The 20,694-nt window shown below is 39.3% G+C and overlaps 1 protein-coding gene across 1 annotated transcript in view; it reads right to left on the minus strand.

Annotated features, from left to right (window-relative positions):
- The window catches only part of LOC149460093 (uncharacterized), a 185,672-nt gene that overhangs the window by 65,516 nt on the left and 99,462 nt on the right, over positions 1-20,694 (minus strand). The window contains exons 21-38 of the mRNA XM_089680165.1: positions 20,554-20,623; positions 19,527-19,694; positions 19,284-19,397; positions 16,777-17,040; positions 13,345-13,491; positions 13,069-13,250; positions 12,330-12,510; positions 9,865-9,990; positions 9,562-9,687; positions 8,517-8,633; positions 7,896-8,132; positions 7,526-7,648; positions 5,871-5,993; positions 5,476-5,601; positions 4,658-4,783; positions 4,374-4,481; positions 2,937-3,062; positions 520-2,076 (exon numbers count right to left, since the gene is read on the minus strand). Coding sequence (XP_089536291.1) covers positions 520-2,076; positions 2,937-3,062; positions 4,374-4,481; positions 4,658-4,783; positions 5,476-5,601; positions 5,871-5,993; positions 7,526-7,648; positions 7,896-8,132; positions 8,517-8,633; positions 9,562-9,687; positions 9,865-9,990; positions 12,330-12,510; positions 13,069-13,250; positions 13,345-13,491; positions 16,777-17,040; positions 19,284-19,397; positions 19,527-19,694; positions 20,554-20,623 — 4,021 coding nt within the window. The remainder of the gene's footprint in view (positions 1-519; positions 2,077-2,936; positions 3,063-4,373; positions 4,482-4,657; positions 4,784-5,475; positions 5,602-5,870; positions 5,994-7,525; positions 7,649-7,895; positions 8,133-8,516; positions 8,634-9,561; positions 9,688-9,864; positions 9,991-12,329; positions 12,511-13,068; positions 13,251-13,344; positions 13,492-16,776; positions 17,041-19,283; positions 19,398-19,526; positions 19,695-20,553; positions 20,624-20,694) is intronic.

Here is a 20,694-nt window from a genome sequence, read left to right on the forward strand (position 1 = left end):
TTAAGTTCACTGCTCCCCAAACATGAAACAGGCAAAATTCAGATCAGAATTCTAGTTCATTCTGAATCTGAAGCTTATCCCTAATAGTTTCCTGAAAACATCATAGCGCCGTGCCTCAGTAGCCTTCTCAACAGTCCTCACCTTGATGCAAGCAATTATCTGGCTCTTGGAAGGAGGTATGCAAATATCAAAATGCCTTGGTGAGTGAAGGCCAATCTTGAGTAGTGGGAGTTCCTAGACAGATTGCATATGCATGCAGACACCCCTAGGTGACACACATATGTGGTACAGAGACTATATGATTGAAAGAACATAATTCCAATAAATAAAAGGGGACATATACAGTAAGGCTGGGCAGGATAGGACTAGATGACATGACAGAATCCTGTACAACTGTGTAACACTGGAGGTAAGGCCAAAGATCAGCTTTAAATAGTAAAGTTGACATGAACAGTGTATATCATCAAAGCAACTATTAACTCCTCATCAATGTTTATCTTCTGCTAGCATTGCTATTACCTGCAGGTGCACTTCCACTCGTGGTAGGCACAGTTGTTGTGGTTGCTGTAGTTGTATTAGTAGATGATGTTGTTTGAGTTGATGTAGCCTTAGTAGTAGTTGTAGTTGTTGTTGATCCACTTGTAGAAATCACAGATGTGCTGTTGGTAGACACTGGTGATGTGACTGTGGTCAGATTTACATGTGTGGTTGAACTTGGACTTTGAACAGCTGCAGTGGTGATTGTGGTCTGGTTTGTAGGTACTATGGGGCTTGTTCCCTGACCTGTTACATTTACAGCAGATGTGACAAGAGTTGTGTTTGTCTCAGGCACTGGAGTCGTCACTATGGTCTGGTTTGTTGGTAGCATTGTTGTACTTTGGCTCTGAACAGTTGAATTGACATCAGGGATGACAACACTTGTATTTGTGACTGGAGCTTTAGTAGTGATCTCAGTCTGGTTTGTAGGTACTATGGGGCTTGTTCCCTGACCTGTTACATTTACAGCAGACGTAACAAGAGTTGTGTTTGTCTCAGGCACTGGAGTCGTCACTATGGTCTGGTTTGTTGGTAGCATTGTTGTACTTTGGCTCTGAACAGTTGAATTGACATCAGGGATGACAACACTTGTATTTGTGACTGGAGCTTTAGTAGTGATCTCAGTCTGGTTTGTAGGTACTATGGGGCTTGTTCCCTGACCTGTTACATTTACAGCAGACGTAACAAGAGTTGTGTTTGTCTCAGGCACTGGAGTCGTCACTATGGTCTGGTTTGTTGGTAGCATTGTTGTACTTTGGCTCTGAACAGTTGAATTGACATCAGGGATGACAACACTTGTATTTGTGACTGGAGCTTTAGTTGGGATCGCAGTCTGGTTTGTAGGTACTATGGGGCTTGTTCCCTGACCTGTTACATTTACAGCAGACGTAACAAGAGTTGTGTTTGTCTCAGGCACTGGAGTCGTCACTATGGTCTGGTTTGTTGGTAGCATTGTTGTACTTTGGCTCTGAACAGTTGAATTGACATCAGGGATGACAACACTTGTATTTGTGACTGGAGCTTTAGTAGTGATCTCAGTCTGGTTTGTAGGTACTATGGGGCTTGTTCCCTGACCTGTTACATTTACAGCAGACGTAACAAGAGTTGTGTTTGTCTCAGGCACTGGAGTCGTCACTATGGTCTGGTTTGTTGGTAGCATTGTTGTACTTTGGCTCTGAACAGTTGAACTGACATCAGGGATGACAACACTTGTATTTGTGACTGGAGCTTTAGTAGTGATCGCAGTCTGGTTTGTAGGTACTATGGGGCTTGTTCCCTGACCTGTTACATTTACAGCAGACGTAACAAGAGTTGTGTTTGTCTCAGGCACTGGAGTCGTCACTATGGTCTGGTTTTCAGGTGATGTTGGGCTCGGGCTCTGAATAGTTTCATTTACACCAGGTGTGACACTGCTGGCATTAGTGGAAGGAACTTGAGTGGAGACATAGGACTCATTTACTGAGGGTGTTGCCGTATATCCCATTGTTGATGTATTGTTAGGTTGAGGAGTAGTTGGAGCTTCAGTTGTCATATTTATAGCTACAAAAAAAAAAATTAATTATCATGATGTGCCTCTTAAGATTCTTAGGACCCTGAATACAAAGACTATAAAAAATCTATACACCTATTAGTAATGCATATGAGATTATAAAGGCTCAAACATATAGAATTTATTGACAGACACAGTTAGAAGGAAAACTCTAATTTAGTATAAGGTTCATGATTATTACACAAGCCATTTTGTATTATTTACAAAACAGAATCAGTTAAAGGTTTTTATCAATGCCCGATAGAGTTCCTGCTGTGTATATGGTTAATCTTGAGCTTAGTGTTTTCAGCACAAAACTGAAGTACTACTCTAAACGAAATTACAATTTCTTCCAACTTGGTTCTTATTAGAAGTACTAAGTTTCCAAATGGATGTGCAGGAAGGAAGAAAAACTCTGCATTGCTAGGTGAAAAGGATACATTTGGAAAACATATTTAACACCAATGAATGCATTCAATGTATGCATTATATGTACTATGGATTCTGTGTAGAAGTGGACAAATTCACTTGTACTGAAAGTGTCCATGATGATATGTCATACCCTAGGATAAACCAATTTACAACTGGATTGTCTTAAATACACAGAAAGAACCTATCCATTTACTACTAAGTGTACTAGAAAATAAGTTCAAAACCAGTATGAACTGTGCCATACTGTTTTTGGCAAAGAAAATATATGAAATCTTAAATAAATTGGAGATCACATTGTTAACTGTTTCTACCCTGGAGAAAACCAAAACATCTTTAAAGGTGCCAAAAAGGTGGCTAATTGTTTGCTGTTATTTTTCTACTTAACTATTTTGTCAAACAGCATTTATCTGAAAGGAGCAGACACAAGCATTTGGCTTACCAGTACACTGTAGATAGCCATCACCTACATATCCTGGCATACAATGACAGGTGTAGTTTCCTGGCAAGTTAGTGCAATTGGCATTCACGGCACATGGAGAAGTAGCATTGGCGCACTCATCGATATCTAAAAATGGACACAGTGTATGATATGTATGATGCTCTTCTGTTTACTTATATTACCTTTAACATATACTGCATAGTTATATAGGGAATTTACATAAGAAAGATAACCATTACAGGGGAGTAAAGACTGGCCACTTTCCACATTCCAAAAGCGTACTAGCATATCCACTTCAAGTCTGGACCAATTCTGGCATTCTTCTCCTACGTGTTAAATTTTTGTTAGAAAGCTACTTAGAACCCCCACACATTATATATATTTTTTAAGCAGAGCAGAGGCCTTAGAGAATAAAATGGTGGGTGCTGCATATTTTTATGTCACAAGGTATTTGCTCAGCGTTTTCCAAACGCAAATGTTTTGGGAAAAAATACAATATAATTAATTTTATACACAAAAACACAATCTAATACCCAATACTTAGTAGAATATAAAAGTTAATGTTACACAGAGTAAATAGATACCAAACATGTCACACTTTAAAATTGCGTCCACCCATGGAATGGCGCCAAACTATGGTACCGAAAAATCCCTTTTGGCAGCATTTTAAAAGCCTTTACAGGTTACTAGTTTAAGGTCTAATGGGAGGTCTGGAGGTAAAATTGTTGCTCTCACTCTGATGTCTATGGCGCTACCTCACATCTATGCTGCGATTGCCTTTTACATGCATGCAGATTGGCGCCCGCATTCGCATTTGTGTATGAACACGAGTGGATGGGGGTGCTTTCATTTTTTTTTATTTTATTTAAAAAACATTTTTACACTGTCTCTTTTATCAACTTTATTGCCATTAAGAGGGATGAACAACATCCCTTGTGATGGCATGGGACATTACAGGTCCTCTTTATGGAGAGATCTGGAATCTATTAGATCCCAGACTTCTCCTCTGGCCTCCAATGCAGTCGATCAGACACAAATCGGTTTTATCAGCTGCTTCCCTGGCTGGTAACAGCTAGGTAAACAAAGAACCGAAACTGGAAGTTACCTTGCTGCATCCGGTTTCTGACATCACACAGTGGGAGGAACAACATCAGGTGCCCCGAGCCGGATGCTGCCAGTTGCATCCTTTCCTGGCTCCCCAGTCACTTGAGAGAGTCCAGGAAAGGTGGTGGCAGTTGGAGGGGGAGACCCCCTTTCACCACTTGTAAAAGTAATCCAGAGGCTGTTTAGCCACTGTGATTACTTTTACTGGCTTCAGAATCACTGGCCTAAAAACAATGATAACTTGGTCATCGCTGCAGTGATGATCAAGATATCACCCTTCCTATCCAGCCACATACCGATATGCCGCTGGATGGGAAGCAGTTATAAACTTACTGACATCAAAGTTGGTAGTGTGTATGGGTCTGTATGTCTGTGTTAGAGGCATTACATTACCAGCTACCCTGGGACTCTTGTAAATGGCTCTCTGTAGTCTAGAAAGAGCTGTATAATATAATGGCAAGCATATAAATGTATTAAAACAAATAATGATTAACTTTAAATAGATTAAACACTTACATGCACATGTTTGTATGCATGGAGACAGATTATGTTTTCTACATTATTGAGAGTTCCTACTAACAGACAAAATAGTCAAGTGAAAACACAAATGTCATTACCATCACATTTAGAGCTGTTGAGTGCGTTCACTTTGTAGCCATGCTTGCAGCTGCAAATATGTCCACCAAGAAAGCTGGTACAGTTATGTTCACATTGTGTTGTGTTTAGAAGGCATTCATCTATAACTAAATCAGAAAAATTGTACTCAGTATATTAACATATTTAACTTTAGACGTACACTAATGACTGAACAAAAAGTAGATTGCTTTTCTTTCTTAGTTAACAGAAGAAGAAACATATTTGCTTTATGTAAGTGATAAAATATGCCAAATGCATTTGTAGAATAAGGGGAGTGATGATGTTTAGAAAGAATTTGATTGTGTTGCTCCATCTATGTGGATCAGTCATGCAGACTGTGTGCAAATATACAAGAGGCCCGTTACTATCACATCTGATTAGATGATTAAGCCATATTGCACGTTTATATCATCATCACTATACTGATTATTTCATAATGGAAATGGAAGTCTTCCTGAAAGTCGCCAACTTTCCACAGCAAATTATGTGGCTGATTTTGTGAGTTTAAAACGGAGTTTAAATCAGATTACCCAATGCAACTTGCGTTATGTTAATATGTCAAAATATGTCATATTAAATATGTAATGTTAATATGTCAAAATAGCCCTGACTTAGTCATGAACGTATGTGACTTCCATAAGTTATAGAAGGCAACCCCAATATCAGCACAGATTAGAGGTGGTCACAGTCCAATAACCAACTATGTATATAGACAGACCTTTCTGGACAGATTCTTTCTCTTTTTTTACCTGCTCAAAAGTGTACATTATCAGAAATACTTACTATTGTGGTAACTTACCTGTGCAGTTAACGCCATTCCCTGTGTAGTTTGCCTTGCATTCACACAAGAAAGAGCCAGCCACATTGGTGCAGATGGCATGCTCAGAACAGTTGGCAAGTCCACCAGAAAGACATTCATCAATATCTGTCAAAACATCACATATTTTATTATATTATATGCAGCACCCAGTATCGTTAATAATGTAATGAAAACATATGACTCAATTGTTTCTGTCGCAAGTGCACTAATACGGATACAATCACCTTCACTATTAGTGTAATTTATACTAGACAACTGCTATCTCTGTTGCTAATTTCATGATTTCATGATAACCTTAAGTGGTCCGTTTCAACCAATGATATTTGAGACAGATATGACTTTGTAACATCTTCATTAAAAGTAACTATACATACCTGTGCAGCTCTCATTGACTGGTTGGTAACCTTGCTGACAGCTGCAATTATAGCTGCCTTCTGTGTTTATACAACTTCTTCCTGCACCTTTACAATACTCTGGTGAGGCGCATTCATCAACATCTTCAACACAAAATAAATTATATGTTACTGCTTTGAGTGATAGCATATAAATGACAATATTTACTAAATAAGATGAGGTAGTTGTCGTGGGTGGTGTCAGTTTTATATAGCACAAAATGCATCTTCACAACTGAAACCTGGCCACCATTTTACCTTGTTAACCATAGTGAACAAGACCTCCTGCTCTCTAGCTCCCTTGTTACCTCCTCCCACACTCACCTTCAGGACTTCTCCAGAGCCTCTCTCATCCTCTGGAACTCCCTGCCCCACTATGACGGTCAGCTCCTACCCCTTAGGTGATCCTTGAAAACTCATTTACTCAGGGAAGCCTACTCCACCTCCACCTATGAACAATACTTGAGTCACCTCCATCAGATCATCCCCTGCAGCTATTACCTTTTGTACTACCTCCCCTTCTCTAGATTATAAGCTCCATGAACAGGGCCCACCTATTCCTTCTGTTTTGAACTGTATTGTAATTGTACTGTCCCCCTTTATATTGTAAAGTGCTGCTAAAACTGTTGGCATTATATAAATTCTTTATTATAATAATAATAATAATGCACAGGAGCAAATAGCATTTATGCAGCTGCAGTCATTAACTGATGAGCCACTATTTCTTGCCTAAATTAGAAGCCTCTAGAACCAACAAGTTCCTTCTATTATTTTATTCTATTGCTGTGAACCTACATCATGCATTCAAAGGAGCTGTCCATTATTATCTTGAAATGTTTACCCTTTGGACTTCTCTGTTTTCTGGTTTAATTCATTTATTATAAGTGACTTCCTCAAATTCACAACTGGGTCTCTCCCAGGCCCACCTGCCTACATTTTGCTATCTTGTGAGAGCGCTCTTCGTGGCCACTGAAGCACATTTATTGAAAATTGGGAAGGTAGGTGAGGCCTAGGTAAGACCAGGTTCAGAATCTGAAAAGGTCAAAACAATTGTAAAGCCTAGTTCACACATGCCAGATGTCAGGCGGCATCCGCTGGCTCGATAGAAACTGATATTCGGCCCAGGTGTACATCAACCAGTCCAACAGAAACCAGCTGTTTGGCTGACTTCTGTGGAAGGGGCATGACCCAAAAAGGTCTGCTGAGCGGCTCCCGATCAAGGGTCTGGCCAATGGCTGAAAGCGCTGACCAGAGTGATCTGGTGGGGGTCTGTCCTCCCTGTCAGAATACAATAGCACAGCAGGGGATATAGCTTTGCTAAAATTGGATAGTTAGTACAGCAGCTCCTCCTAAGCTGTCAGTTTTTGCTTTTTTTTTTCATTCAGCCTGCTAGGTTGAATGAAAGAAAACTAGTAGTGTGTACCAGGTTTAAGGGTGAATAGCTAAGATTTTAAATCTTTTGTCTCCCTGTGCTAAGAAAACGTTATCAGAAAAATCATGTACAATTCAACAAATTCACATAAACACAGTGCAAGAGTTTAAAAACAAAAAGGCACAATCTTCAACTTCATGCTTGCTACTGGAATTTAGAAAAAGTTTGACAGGTGACTATTCAAAACCATATAAACAATACATACCTTTACAAGTTCCATTCACCAAAGCAAATCCATCTTTGCAGTAACAAATATAGCTGCCAATGGTATTGTTGCAGAATGAGTGTGCTCCACAAATAGAAGCATTTGTTTGGCATTCATCAATATCTGAAAAAAAAATATAGAATTTAAGATTGTATGCAAATAAAAAAAGTAACTAGAAATGACAAAATATGTTTTTATAACAGGAAAACAACAGAGGCCAGTAGTAAGACAATAAATAAAACTAAAAAATTGTTGTACCTAATTCTGATTGCTGCTTTGAAAGCCTACATACTATTATTTAGATGGCTGTTAAATAAAGTCTGTTATGTTCCATTAGCAGCAGTAGGAGGGATCACGTTTGAAGGCTTACCTGTGCATGTCACCCCATCACCACTGTATCCTTTCCTACAGATGCATTTGTAGGATCCTACAGTGTTCACACAGTCTGCCCAACTACAATTGTGTGTCCCAATTGTGCATTCATCAATATCTGTGCAGTTTTCTCCAGCAAAACCAACTGTACATCCACAGGTGAAAGAGCCAATAGTATTACTGCAGATTGAATTTGGGGGACAGATAGTGGAATTTTCTGAACATTCATCAATATCTGTAACAGTTAAACACATAAAAATACTTTTAATTCTTGATTCTTCTTATATTACCCCCTCTCCCCAATCCTCCTCTTAACCTAATCCCCAAATTTCTTAAGGGGTAAAAACTGTATTAGAAATACTGTATAGCAAAAAACATATCACATGGCCATTCAGTAATTTAGCAATCTGTTACTTAAAATGAATACTTGTTTATTTCTTTGTCTTTTTTTTTTATTTAAGAAAGCAGTATACATACTGTACTATTACACCTAATAAACCCAGATTTTGCCATAAGTAAGAATATTTTGAAGGGAAGAGTGTAGCAAAAATAAATTCACTGAAAAACCTAAAAATCTTTTTTGCTAACAATTTGTGTTGAACTTGAGGTTGAATCTTACCAGAGCAATTGGCTCCACTGAATCCTCGCAGGCAGTCACAATGATAGGATCCATTAGTATTGATACATAGAGATTGTTCGGGACACACAGTTTCGTTCATGGCACACTCATTGATATCTGCAAAGATTGCAATGATGTAATTTTTCCAACTGAAGAAATTGAAGATGACTGGTCAAAAAGTATGACTGTTCATCTATACATCTCTTTTTTTTACAAAGCATATTTTGCTTATTTGAATATAACAAATATAACTTTTTTCTATAAGCAAGTGTTTCCAGTAATTATTGCAATGTTCATATTAAAGGGGTCTATTTATAAATGGTTTACACAAGATTCACACAATTATCCAATTTATTCCAACTAGAAAATTGTGGAAAGAAGGATGTGTCTTATGAGTCTTTCATGAAGATATTTATAAATAAACTCCATAGTATTTTAGAGTAATGTCTATATTTTATACTCTTGATGTAGTGCATTGTTTTATTGAATTACATATACACAGGAGGATTCAACCTCTAGTGGTTATCTATATTTCTCTGCAGTCATTTAGACCTCTCTGATCAGAATCTGATAAAATCTAGGCTAGACTGACAGTTTGATGAGGTTGAGTCAGTTGCATCTGAATGGAAAACTTAAAAGATAAAAAAAATACACAGTACAGTCTGTGTGTATAATGAGCAAACATGAATGCCCTTATGTATATACTTTGCAATCCAAATATAGAAATTAGGTATTTTTTAAATATCTTAACATATATTGATAAATGTTACTTTAAGCTGATCACTTATAAAGGTATGTCATAAAACACTAATAAATCTACTGCCTTGCCTGTAATGATATCTATGTTTCAGAAAATAGCTGTGTAGAACCCTAAACCAGGGTCCTATGCAAACTTCGGTCAAGGAGATTTACACACTAAAACTAGATTTCTTTATATTTTAAATGTATTTCTTTGCAGGATGGCAAAGGATTAGCTATCTAAAATTTACACTAGTTTATCAATGCACAGGTTGGTTATATAGGACAGGGGAACTGTTATACTTACCTACACACAGCCAGGTTGGATCACCTTCATATCCCTGCAAACACGCACAGGAGTAGTTTCCAGGTATATTGGTACAGTTGGCATTTATACCACATGGAGATGTGGCGTTGGCACATTCATCAATGTCTGAAAGGAAGAGCACAGAACTTAAGTTTCTTAAAATATTTTTTCAACTAAGGTAATATCTCATATCTATAGTATTCAAATTATCTGAATTTACATAAATGAATGGCAGTAAAATATCACCTTCTTACCATGTAAAAGTATTTATTATGAAACATGGGTTTATAATCATGGACTCACCATCACACAAGGAGCTGTTCAGTGGGTTCACTGTATAGCCTTCCTCACAACTACAGTTGTATCCTTGCACATTATTGTTACAGATTTGCTGACAAGTTGAAATATTTAGATAACACTCATTAATAGCTATAACAAAATCAGAAATATTTCAGATTAGTCCTTCAATATTTACGCAATCAGCTTCTTGAACAATACACTGTTTCGATATCATAAATCCACTAATGCAGTGGTCTCCAAACTCCAGCCCACAGGCCGAATATGGCCCCTTGCTTGCCCTTATGTTGCCCTTGGGGCACTATTCCTCCCACTGACAACATTGATGAGGCAGAATTCCTTCTACCAATAGTGGAGCACTATTCCTCCCACTGACACCAACAATGGTGCATTATTCCTTCTATTGATACCAATGATGAGGTAGTATTCCTCCCACTGCTATAAATGATGGGGCACTATTCCCCCCACTGATACCAATGACGGAGTACTATTCCTCCCGCTAATAACAATAATGGGGCACTATTTCTATCACTAATATCAATGATGGTGCACTATTTCTTCTCCTAACGATCGCAAGCACTTTATCATAGGTGTCCAACCTGTAGCCCTCCAGGTGTTGTGAAACTACAAGTCCCATCATGCCTCTGCCTTTCGGAGTCATGCTTGTAACTGTCAACCTTGCAATGCCTTATGGGACTTGTGGTTATGCAACACCTGGAGGGCCACAGTTTGAGCACCCATGCAGTATATAATTTTTTACTCCCACTGACCAACATGCCTGAGGCATTGTTTATTCCCACTGACACTGGGGATTTTTCTACTCCTATTGGCCACAGTCCAGCCCTCCTAAAATCTAAAGGAATGTAAACTGACCCTTTGCCTGGAAAGTTTGGAAACCCCTGCAATAATGCACGGAATTACTAAAAGGCTTTTAAAAGACCTATCCACTGCAGTACAGACCCAAAGAAGGAGATTCTGGCTAAAGAAGTGTCATGCCAAGGAGGTCCCATAGCTGCTGTTTTGACCGACTGGGAAAAAGGAAGCTTAACCACTTCACAACAACACTATAGCCAAATGACAGCTACAGAAAAGTTGTCCAGTTCTGGGAGGGGTCATATGACATCATATGCCGCCCAGCAGTTGCGCCCATCAGTGCCCAGCAGTGCCACCAGTCTGTGCCATCAGCCCTTGCCACTAGTCAGTGCTGTCAGTCAGTGCCACCAGTCAGCGTCCCCCGTCAATGTCGCCCATCAGTGTCCATCAGTGCCCATCATTGCTGAATATCAGTGCAGCATCATCAGTGGCTCTTCATCATTGCCCACCAGTGCCGCCTCATCAGTGCCACCTCATCAGTGCAGCCTATCAGTGCCCATCAGTGCTGCCTATCTGTGCCACCTCATCAGTGCCTGTCAGTGCCCATCAGTGCTGCTTATCAGTGCAGCCTCATCAAAGCACATCAGTGAAATATAAAAATTACTTGTTTGCTAAATTTTATAATAGCAACAAAGGAAAGTGTTTTTCTTTCCAATTTTGTTTGTACTTTTTTGCTTGTAGTGTGTAAAAAAAATGATAAAAATTTTATATAGGTAGAGTGTTGCATGACCGCACAATTATCATTCAAAGTGTGAGAGAGCTGAAAGCTGAAAATTGGCCTGGGCAGGAAGGGGGAAAAGTGCCCAGTAGGCAAGTGGTTAAAGTGGAGTTCGACCCAAAAGTGGAAACTCAACTTGTTTGTCTCCTCCCCCCTCCATTGCCATATTTGGCACTTTTTGGGGGGAACAGATATCTGGTTTTGACAGGTACCCGCTCCCACTTCCTGCTCAGTTCTCCTTGACTAAGTGAGCTGGTAGTTTGGCCCCCTTCTTCCTCTTGCAGTCTTCTGGGGTTCTTTACAGGTCCCAGAAGACTGCCAAACCAATCAGGATGCACAGAGAGACACGCGCATGTGCAGTGGGCTCCCGGCTGTGAAGCGAAAGCTGTCACAGCCTGGTGCCCACAGTTGAGATGCCGGAACTGAGGAGAGAAGAGGGAGAGAAGGGATGGCACAGGTGAGAACATCGCTGGACCCTGTGACAGTGTGTGTTTATTAAAAGTTAGCAGATACAGTTTTTGTAGCTGCTGACTTTTAATAAACTGACTGGAACTCCAATTTAGGACTAGGAAGAAGAAGGGCTTACAAATCAAGTGTAATTGAACTTTTCCTCACTGTAGAAAAAAAAGTATTTCTAAGCGTACAATAACTAGTTAAAACACAGTAACATTGTAGCAACAATGTTAATGCTATTTGTTTTACTACAGTAAATTTAAATAGTCCCCAGCCAAGGAAATAGTGTGTGTGTCTTGTCCCCTTTTAGCCAGTAAGAATAAGAGAATCCCTCTAGCACTTGTCCAGTAAGCAAATTTTCAGAGTTAGACATACAACGTAGACATGGCTACAGAATGTCATAAAATGTGCAGATCAGTTTCCCTACCAGTACAGGTTTTTCCATCTCCTGTTAAACCAGGAGGACATGGTCCACATGTAAATCCTGTTTTTGGAGCTGGTTCGTCTTTACAAGTGGTGTTGTCAAAACATTGGTTCTGTTTACAAGCATCAAAGTCTTCCTGGCAGTACATCCCTGCCCATGCAGCTGAACAGTTACATCCTGCAACCTGCAAAAAGACAAAAATTAATTTGTGACTTAAAACATACAGTATATACCGGTACATGCAAAAGTGCTTTGAACACTACCCATCATATCTGATATTACATCATATATATATATTTTTAAAAGTGATATTAAAGAATTTTAAAAAAAAATAAATATGTTATAGTTACCTGCTCTGTGCAGTCATTTTGCACAGAGAAGCCCTGATCCTCCTCTTTTCAGAAGCATCAGGGCACTCATGACCCTCCTCCTGCCAAGTGCCCCCAGAGCAAGCAGTTTGCTATACGGCCACCCAAGCAGGCTTGCTCCCTAGCTGCTGCTTTGTGTGTCCATTCACACACAGAGCCACGTCTCGACCCTGCCCCCTCTCTGTCTTCAATGGCTCAGCCAATGAGGAGAGAGAGTCCCCAGAGAGCCGAGACTCTCGTACACATCGCTGGATCACGATGGGGCTTAGGTAAGTATTAGGGAAGCAGCAGACATAGAATGTATGAAGGTAAAAAACATTGCGCCTTTGAGTACAGCCACTTTAAGTTGAAAAAATAATGTTTTTACTGCTTACCATGAAAGTTGTGGTTTCATTCCCCAAGCTTAATTGACTGTTATACAGACAACTGCCATTGTTGCTACAGTTGCATAGAACCAAAGTCAGGACAATCGAAGCAGCAATTTTAGAATTGTTAGCTATTACAGAGACATTAATGGGAGATGAACTGGTGGGAAGCCATACAAGCTTTCCATTCTCTGTGTGATAGAAAGAACACATAATTAGTGAGGCATCAGAAGGTGACTTGCTAGTCAAAAAAAGAATCATGACACTGAAAAGCAATGTATTCACCTGTTATATTAATATCAGAGGAATCTGTCTGCAGGGAAAAGACCACTGTGTCATTATTGATATCAGTGGCTGTATAGAACATTGTCACAGATTCAAAGAGTTTGGTGTGGAGGGTGGTTGGTCCGGTCACATTGGGTGGAAAGCTGTCTGTAGAGGAAAACATTGTTGAGGCAAAAATCTGAAACACCTTTTATTGCAATGAAAGTTAAGAATAAGGATAAAAAAATACCAGCTGACCAAATACTGTATATCACACACAAATCTGAAATGAAATACAGAGAAACAAGCAAACTGAAGTAATTGGGTACAATGCACAGAGAAGATGCAACACGGCAAGTGAAAACTGACAAGCCACAGTGTAGTACCACACATAAAACTGTTAGTTTCAATAGATTGTCAGTATGTTTCACTTATATTCACTAGAAATCATTAAAATATGTACCCTATTATAAGTCACTATATCTATTATATCTGGTCTTCGTCATCCTCTTTCATAGAATATTATTGTAAATATTAGTATTATAATGACAGAAGGCTACAAATATCCCCCTATGGGACTTTAATGCAGCATTATATATTTTATCTATAGTAGAAGTAAAAAAAGCTATAAAATACTTCCACAACCACCCATAACCATATATAATTCTCTTCACCAAAAAAACTACTATAATGCTCACTAAACTGTCCAAGATAAATCTTTATCTTTATTATCTTGGACAGTTTGGTGAGCATTATAGTCGTTTTTTTGGTGAATAGAATTATTCAAAAATAGTTGGATACAGTTTTTGGTCCATTGAGATCTGTGACATCCTTACATGTTTATAGTTCGGTAAGCATTGTGGTTGGTTGCCCTAGTGAAGGGATTTATGTACTGCTATAGGTGGTTGTGATAGTATTTCTATAACCCTTGATTTCCATTATAGATAAAAACAATTGTTCATAACCTTTGGTCCATTGGGACTTGTGATATCTTCACCGTTAACGAGGAATATCTCAGTTTACTCTGTTCATTGGCTTTCCCCATATACGGTTGTTTTTTTTACATATATTAACTAGAATACCAGCCTTTAGGTCTTCTGAATAAGCTTTGTACCTAATTCGAACCATATATTCTATGATGATTATAGAGGGATATGGAGGGTGATTTGGTGTTCCTTTTGCCGTTAACATTAATAGATGGATATTTGACCACCCTTGCCCTTCTGATGGTTCACACCATTAAATCCTGGATCATGCCTCATCTTGGATATCAGTATTTTATGATTGCTCTAATTAATATTGATTGCTCTATTCCCTTGTAAGTATCAAAACGGTAATTATATGAATGCAATTGATACATTTCTTATATGCAACTTACCACTAATTTCTAATGTGTTTATTTAGAAATTCTTCTTGTATTTATGACCCCTGAAGAAGATCAAAAAGTGGAATGATTGAAACGTGTCGAGGTAATTTTTGGGAATGTTGTTGTAATGTGAAGGAAAAAATCCTTGCAATAGTTATCAGAGCCAATGTTTTTAAAGATAATGTATCTCTTACCAATATTTCAATGTAATAAACTATATGATCAAAAGAGTTCTTTTGAGTACATGTGTAATGATATGTTTGCTGCATTAAAGTCCCATAGGGGAATATTTTTTATTTCTATGCATGTTGAGGATGAGTATCTTGATACTCGATTTTTTTGTTATGATAATGACAGAAGGATACTATTCATTTAAAGTGTACTGCTCCAGACCCAAACTGTGAGCTAACTGGGGAAACTGTAACTGAGTGAGGGTGATTTATGAAAGAAATTGAGAAGCTTCAATTAAAAACTTTGTGAATATTCACTTTAATTATCAAAATCTTGAATATCCAGTCATGTGCAGATGTTTTTCAGATGGGAGGCAAAGCTGCTTAGTGGTTAGCACTTTTGTCTTGCAGCACTGGGGTCCCCAGTTTGAACCAACTACAACACTATCTGCCTTGAGTCTAGATGTTCTCCCTCTGCTTGGGTGAGTATCCTCCCACTTTTCAAAGATGGACAGGTTAAAATCTAAGTTCATGTTTATGTTACATCTGTATTTATGGTGTAACATGTAACATCTTGCTAAACAACCCAACCCTCATCCCCTGGGCCCCCTCCCTGTGACAGCGTGTGGGAGTTCCATTCCCATGAAGCCACTGTCACATTTAAAACGGGCGCAGCAGTGCAAGCTCCACCCACACAGCCTCATTAATTATTCACAGAGATCTGTGAATGAATAAACCACAAGCTCATCTCTCACCATTGCAGATGGACTTGTAGTTTCAATGGAGTGCAGTATTCAGCACATTTGTAGTCCATTAAATCTTTCTCCAGCTTTTTAGATGGAAACCCCTACAGAAGTATGAGCAGAAAGCTGGAGGATGAGTCTGACACTGCACCTGTGATCCACTGATCATGAGTGCAAGGCTTTGCAGGCTCCCAAGGAAAAAAATAATAAATGCTCATTTTTTTCCTGCAAAATTTGTGCATTCATTATTTAAAAAAAAAAGAACTCTAAATTGGCCCGTAAATGTATGCATGACAGGTATCATAGGAACTGTAGGCTCTATGAAGGCAGGGACTGAAATTAATGCCCAGTATGTAAAGTGCTGTATAAATTGATCTCACTGATTGATTGACAATTGGAAAGTAAAGTAGGTGAGAGGAAGTGGGCCAAGCTTCAACAGCATCGCAACTTTTTTTCATTAGAGTGCCCATTGAGTATGAGAAGTTTGGCACTCCTGAGAACATATGAATGTAGGTATCTGAACTTTGTGCAAGTTGTTAGTTACATTTTATTTAGATGAAAGGAGTTGTTTAATATATTTGTGAACACATTAATACAAAAAGCCTATTGTATTAAAGCATATATATTATTTTTTTACTCTAACCACATTCATTCATTCAAGTTGCTCTTGCCCACGGTGGGGAGTGTCTGTTTAACCAGTTGATAGGTGGGTAGGTGGACAGACAGGGAATTATATCACACAACGCAGGGGAGTACGTTCTGCTTCTGTGTGTGTGGCATTTCAGAATGGTGTCACCTCTGTGATCCATGCTCCTACGGGTTACAGTTGCATAAAGCAGGCTATGATTGTCTAATGGTTTTCAGCCACTATCACAGACTTATGGCAGTTGTAGTGGGTGACACGGTGGCTAAATCAAATATGGGATACAGGCACATTATGAGTTGTTAAGTATTCTGTATCTTCTAGAAGCAAGCCCTGAAAACTGACCATGCCAGCATGTACCTGCTTGTTTGTTTGGCAAAAGGATAGACGTGGGACAGGCAGGATCATTAGGTACCTTTGCAAACATCTACATGAACACACAGACACATACAAAAAAAATTTTGTTTCATTTGCCATGATTAGTTGATTATATAATAAATGCTTGATTTGATAGATATAATTATGTCTTACTCATTGTGCTGCTCTGCTCATGGGCAGCGATCACACTGCCCAGAGTGCTCTCTCCAACTTCAAAATTTTTAGTACTCAGGATGTCAAAAATACATTCATCATTTCCTTTGCATGTTTCATTTGCTTGCTTGATGAGACTGGCATTACTAGTCAGTAGCAACTGATCATAAAACAATGGCACAAAGCTGTTATTATTGTAGGTGTACCAGGATTCTCCTTCTGTCCCATTGTAATTAAAAATACTGCCAATGGGTGTCGTTCTCCCTGCAAAGAAAAAATAATACATTTAACACTTAATACAGATACAAGATAACTACACCTTTTTTTCTTGCACTAAGTTTTAAAAATGAACACCAGTGTGGTATGTCTGGACTGAATTCCAGCTATAGAGCTTCTGGAAAAATGTAGTGGTTGTTAAAAAAAGAGACCTGATTAACACTAAGTCAGGCTTCAAAATTTCCACTCGCCTGTTCGCATTTGGCGAGTGGAAATAATGAGGGGGTGAATGTGTTCCAGAGAGCAAGGGCGGGCAGGGTCACAGCGTCATTGGAGTTCCCAGTCCTGCCACCCTCCTGGGTACAACAGAAGGAGCGCTATATTCCCCAGCCAGTGGGGGGGGGCAGGGTCAGGGTCAGAGAAACAGTAGAGCTTCCGGGTCTTCCCCCTCCCTGCTGGCTGGGGAATGCAGCACTGCATCTGATGTACCCAGGAGGGGGCATTTGCATTGGGGGGGAAAATCCATACTCATGGGGAGCTGCCCTTGTGAAGTTCACTTACTGCAAGTTCAGACCCTTGTTCCCTTCCCTGTGCTCAATGAGGGCACTGCTGACATCCCCCTGGCCATGCCCCCTCACTGCTCCATACTGTGTGCCTGCCTGGAGTGAGAAGCATGATGATGCGGGGGGAGGGGAGGGGAATTGAAGATGACATAGGCGGTGTGCCTAGGACTGGACACAGGTGGGTTTACCTATACTGTCTGCAATATATCATTTTCGAACAAACACCGATTATTTCAAGTTCAAGCTTGGTGTCACGTGCTGCTCATAGTGGCTCTGTGGTCCAGCATTCTCTATGGAAGCCATATACTGTGTAGCAGACTGAAACCATAGAAGTTTATACACTACTACCAACCACTCTATCCCCTACTTTCACCTCAGTTGCTCATTTTTGTAACTAAAACTAATGGATACAGTGACCCATCAATCCTAGGCAAGCTTACGCTCAATAACCAGGGGTTTCCACCACTTCTTCACTCCTCCCATGACTCAGCCTTAAGTCAGGTCATCCTCTCATGCAGCACCGCTGCTTCTCACTCTTTTATATCTCAAACATCCAGGTTTGGGTAAAGACAACAAATGGTGTAAAACCTGTGGCTATCTCCTGTACTACGTCTGCAGTTTCTGACCATCTCCTATTGTACATCCCCAGTCTCTGATCATCTCCTGAAGTACATCCTCAGTATCTGATTATCTCCTGAAGTACATCCGCAGTCTCTGATCATCTCCTGTAGTACATTGTAATCTCTGATCATCTCCTGTAGTACATCCGCAGTATTGGATTTTCTCCCGTAGTACATCCGAAATCTCTGACCATCTCATGTAGTACATCCGCAGTCTCCGACCATCTCCTGTAGTACATCTGCAGTCTCCAATTATCTCCTGTAGTACATCCACAGTACCAGATTATCTCCTTTAGTACACCCGCAGTCTCTGATCATCTCCTGTAGTACATCCACAGTATCTGATCATCTCCTATAGTACATCTGCAGTCTCTGATCAGATGGGACTTGAGGAGGAGGAGGACATGGAATGGGGGAGATGGGACTAGAGAAGGAGGACATGGGATGGAGGAGATGTTTACATTGCTTTATGTTAATATTGTTAACGTTGTTGTTAATTTTTATTTTTGTAACTTTATTCTGCATAAAACATTTAATAGTGTCATTTCATGAGATAATTTATGAGGGCGTGTTTAGGGGTGGAATTAGGGGTGGGGCAGCTTAGGGGTTGGGGTTGGTTGGGACAACTGATGGCGAGTAACTCTTAAGGCCTGGCTAGTAGATAAGGACTTGAAATTTTGAGCCCTGCACTAGGTAATGATAGACATAGACATATTTAACCTTTATATGCTATGTAATGCATACAAATGAACTGACTCCTTTTACAGAGAGTTATAGAAAGTTTGTGAGCAAAAGAAAGAGTCTGTGAAGTTTACTTGACAAAAAAGCAATACAGTGTTCACCAATGGTTTTAAACACACTTTACTACAATCCAAAGGACAGTCCTGTATGAATGATCTCTTATAGTTTAAAGCTGCCAATACACAGTACGATCTGTATATACTATCTCTGTAAATCTCAGATAGGTTTACCATAACTTTGTAATGTGAAGGCCTACCTATATAAACTTATAATGGAAAAATATGGATGGGAGCCATCAGGGGTACATCAGAGGCAGCATTATTTTTTTTTACCAAATAGTATGTAAATGTTTTGAACAGATACTTACATGTCATTCCTATTTCAAAAATAAGGGATTCATTGGGGAGCTTTACTCCATTAAATTCTAATTTTGTTCCATTGGATGCCATGAGATCATCAGTTTTATCATCATTGAATACACCTAAAATGACATTTCATCATTGTTAATTTTCACTTTCACTACTGGACTTGCTATCATGATTAATCAATCTCCATGAAGGAACAGGTGTCAGTTTTTCATTTGCAGTCAGAATAATAAAACATATCTCACCCAAAAGGCCTTCTGTCTTGTTCTTGTAAATAACATCTAGCATTGTGGTAAAGCTCAAAGCTCCCACCTTAGCAGACACTGTGACTGAGATCCCACCATCAAAGGTAGCCATTGTTTCATTGTTCTCTGTCTTCTCCAGTGTCAACATTTCCATCTGTGTAGCATTATCTTTAAAAACGCAAATTGAAAATTAAGATATCTCCATGTGATACAGCTAAAATTATCAAGTAATATATGTATAAGTCAATGTTTAAGTATTTCAGTTTGTTTTATATCACTTCTAAGAGACTTACAGAAAGTGATTACCAATTACAGAAACCTAACTCATTAACTTACTTTATAAATATGTGGGCCTTGTGCACACTGGATGTTTTTTCAGCTGCTCCTAGAAGCATCTGGCATTTTGTTCCTGCCTCTAAATGCCCTTGCATGTTGACCTATTTGTCCATGCACAGATAGGCTTTAAGAGGAGTTTAGAGGCATAGATGTTTAGAGGCAGGAAAAAAAACCCACAGCTAGTGTGTCCAGGAGCAGCGCAGAAAGACGTTTGACATGCATAAACACGTCTAAATGCAATGTAACGCTAGGCGTGTTTAGTACTTGAGTGTTAATTCATTTCAATGGCCAGAATGAATTACTCTTCTGACCAATGAAAAGAATTAACACCCAAATGCTTGATGTGGTTAAACATACCTAAACACTTTAAGTGCATTCACAAGTGGATTTTCTGTTATTGCCCAGATTTGGCCTTGTAGCCATATTGGAGCAATGATGTAAGCCTTCCAATACCCACTCATTTGCTTAGGTGGATAGCAATTCCTGGCCATGTAAATAATTGGGTGCTTTGATATCAGTGGTTGATAAGGACCCAGGAGGTGCAGGCATCCGCTGCTTCCTTAGCAACCAATGATAGCTGGAAGCTGTCATGTTCATCCACGCCGAATGTGCTAAACATATGTTAGGACCAAACACTCAGCTCATCCCTATTCAACACCCTATTCATTAATAAAAACTGAAGCCGTGTTACCTGGTAAGGTAAATGTGGTACCGTTAATCTTCACAATGGTTGTATTCCTGCCCTGCAGTAACCACTCCACCTAAAACAAATAACCAACAACCTTTGGTTATGCAATGTTTTTAGCTTTGGGCAAAGCCAAAAAAACTTGTA

The sequence above is a fragment of the Staurois parvus genome, unplaced genomic scaffold (genome assembly GCF_062004578.1).
Source record: "Staurois parvus isolate SC_StPar_1 unplaced genomic scaffold, SC_StPar_1.0 ptg000235l, whole genome shotgun sequence".
NCBI lineage: Eukaryota > Metazoa > Chordata > Amphibia > Anura > Ranidae > Staurois > Staurois parvus.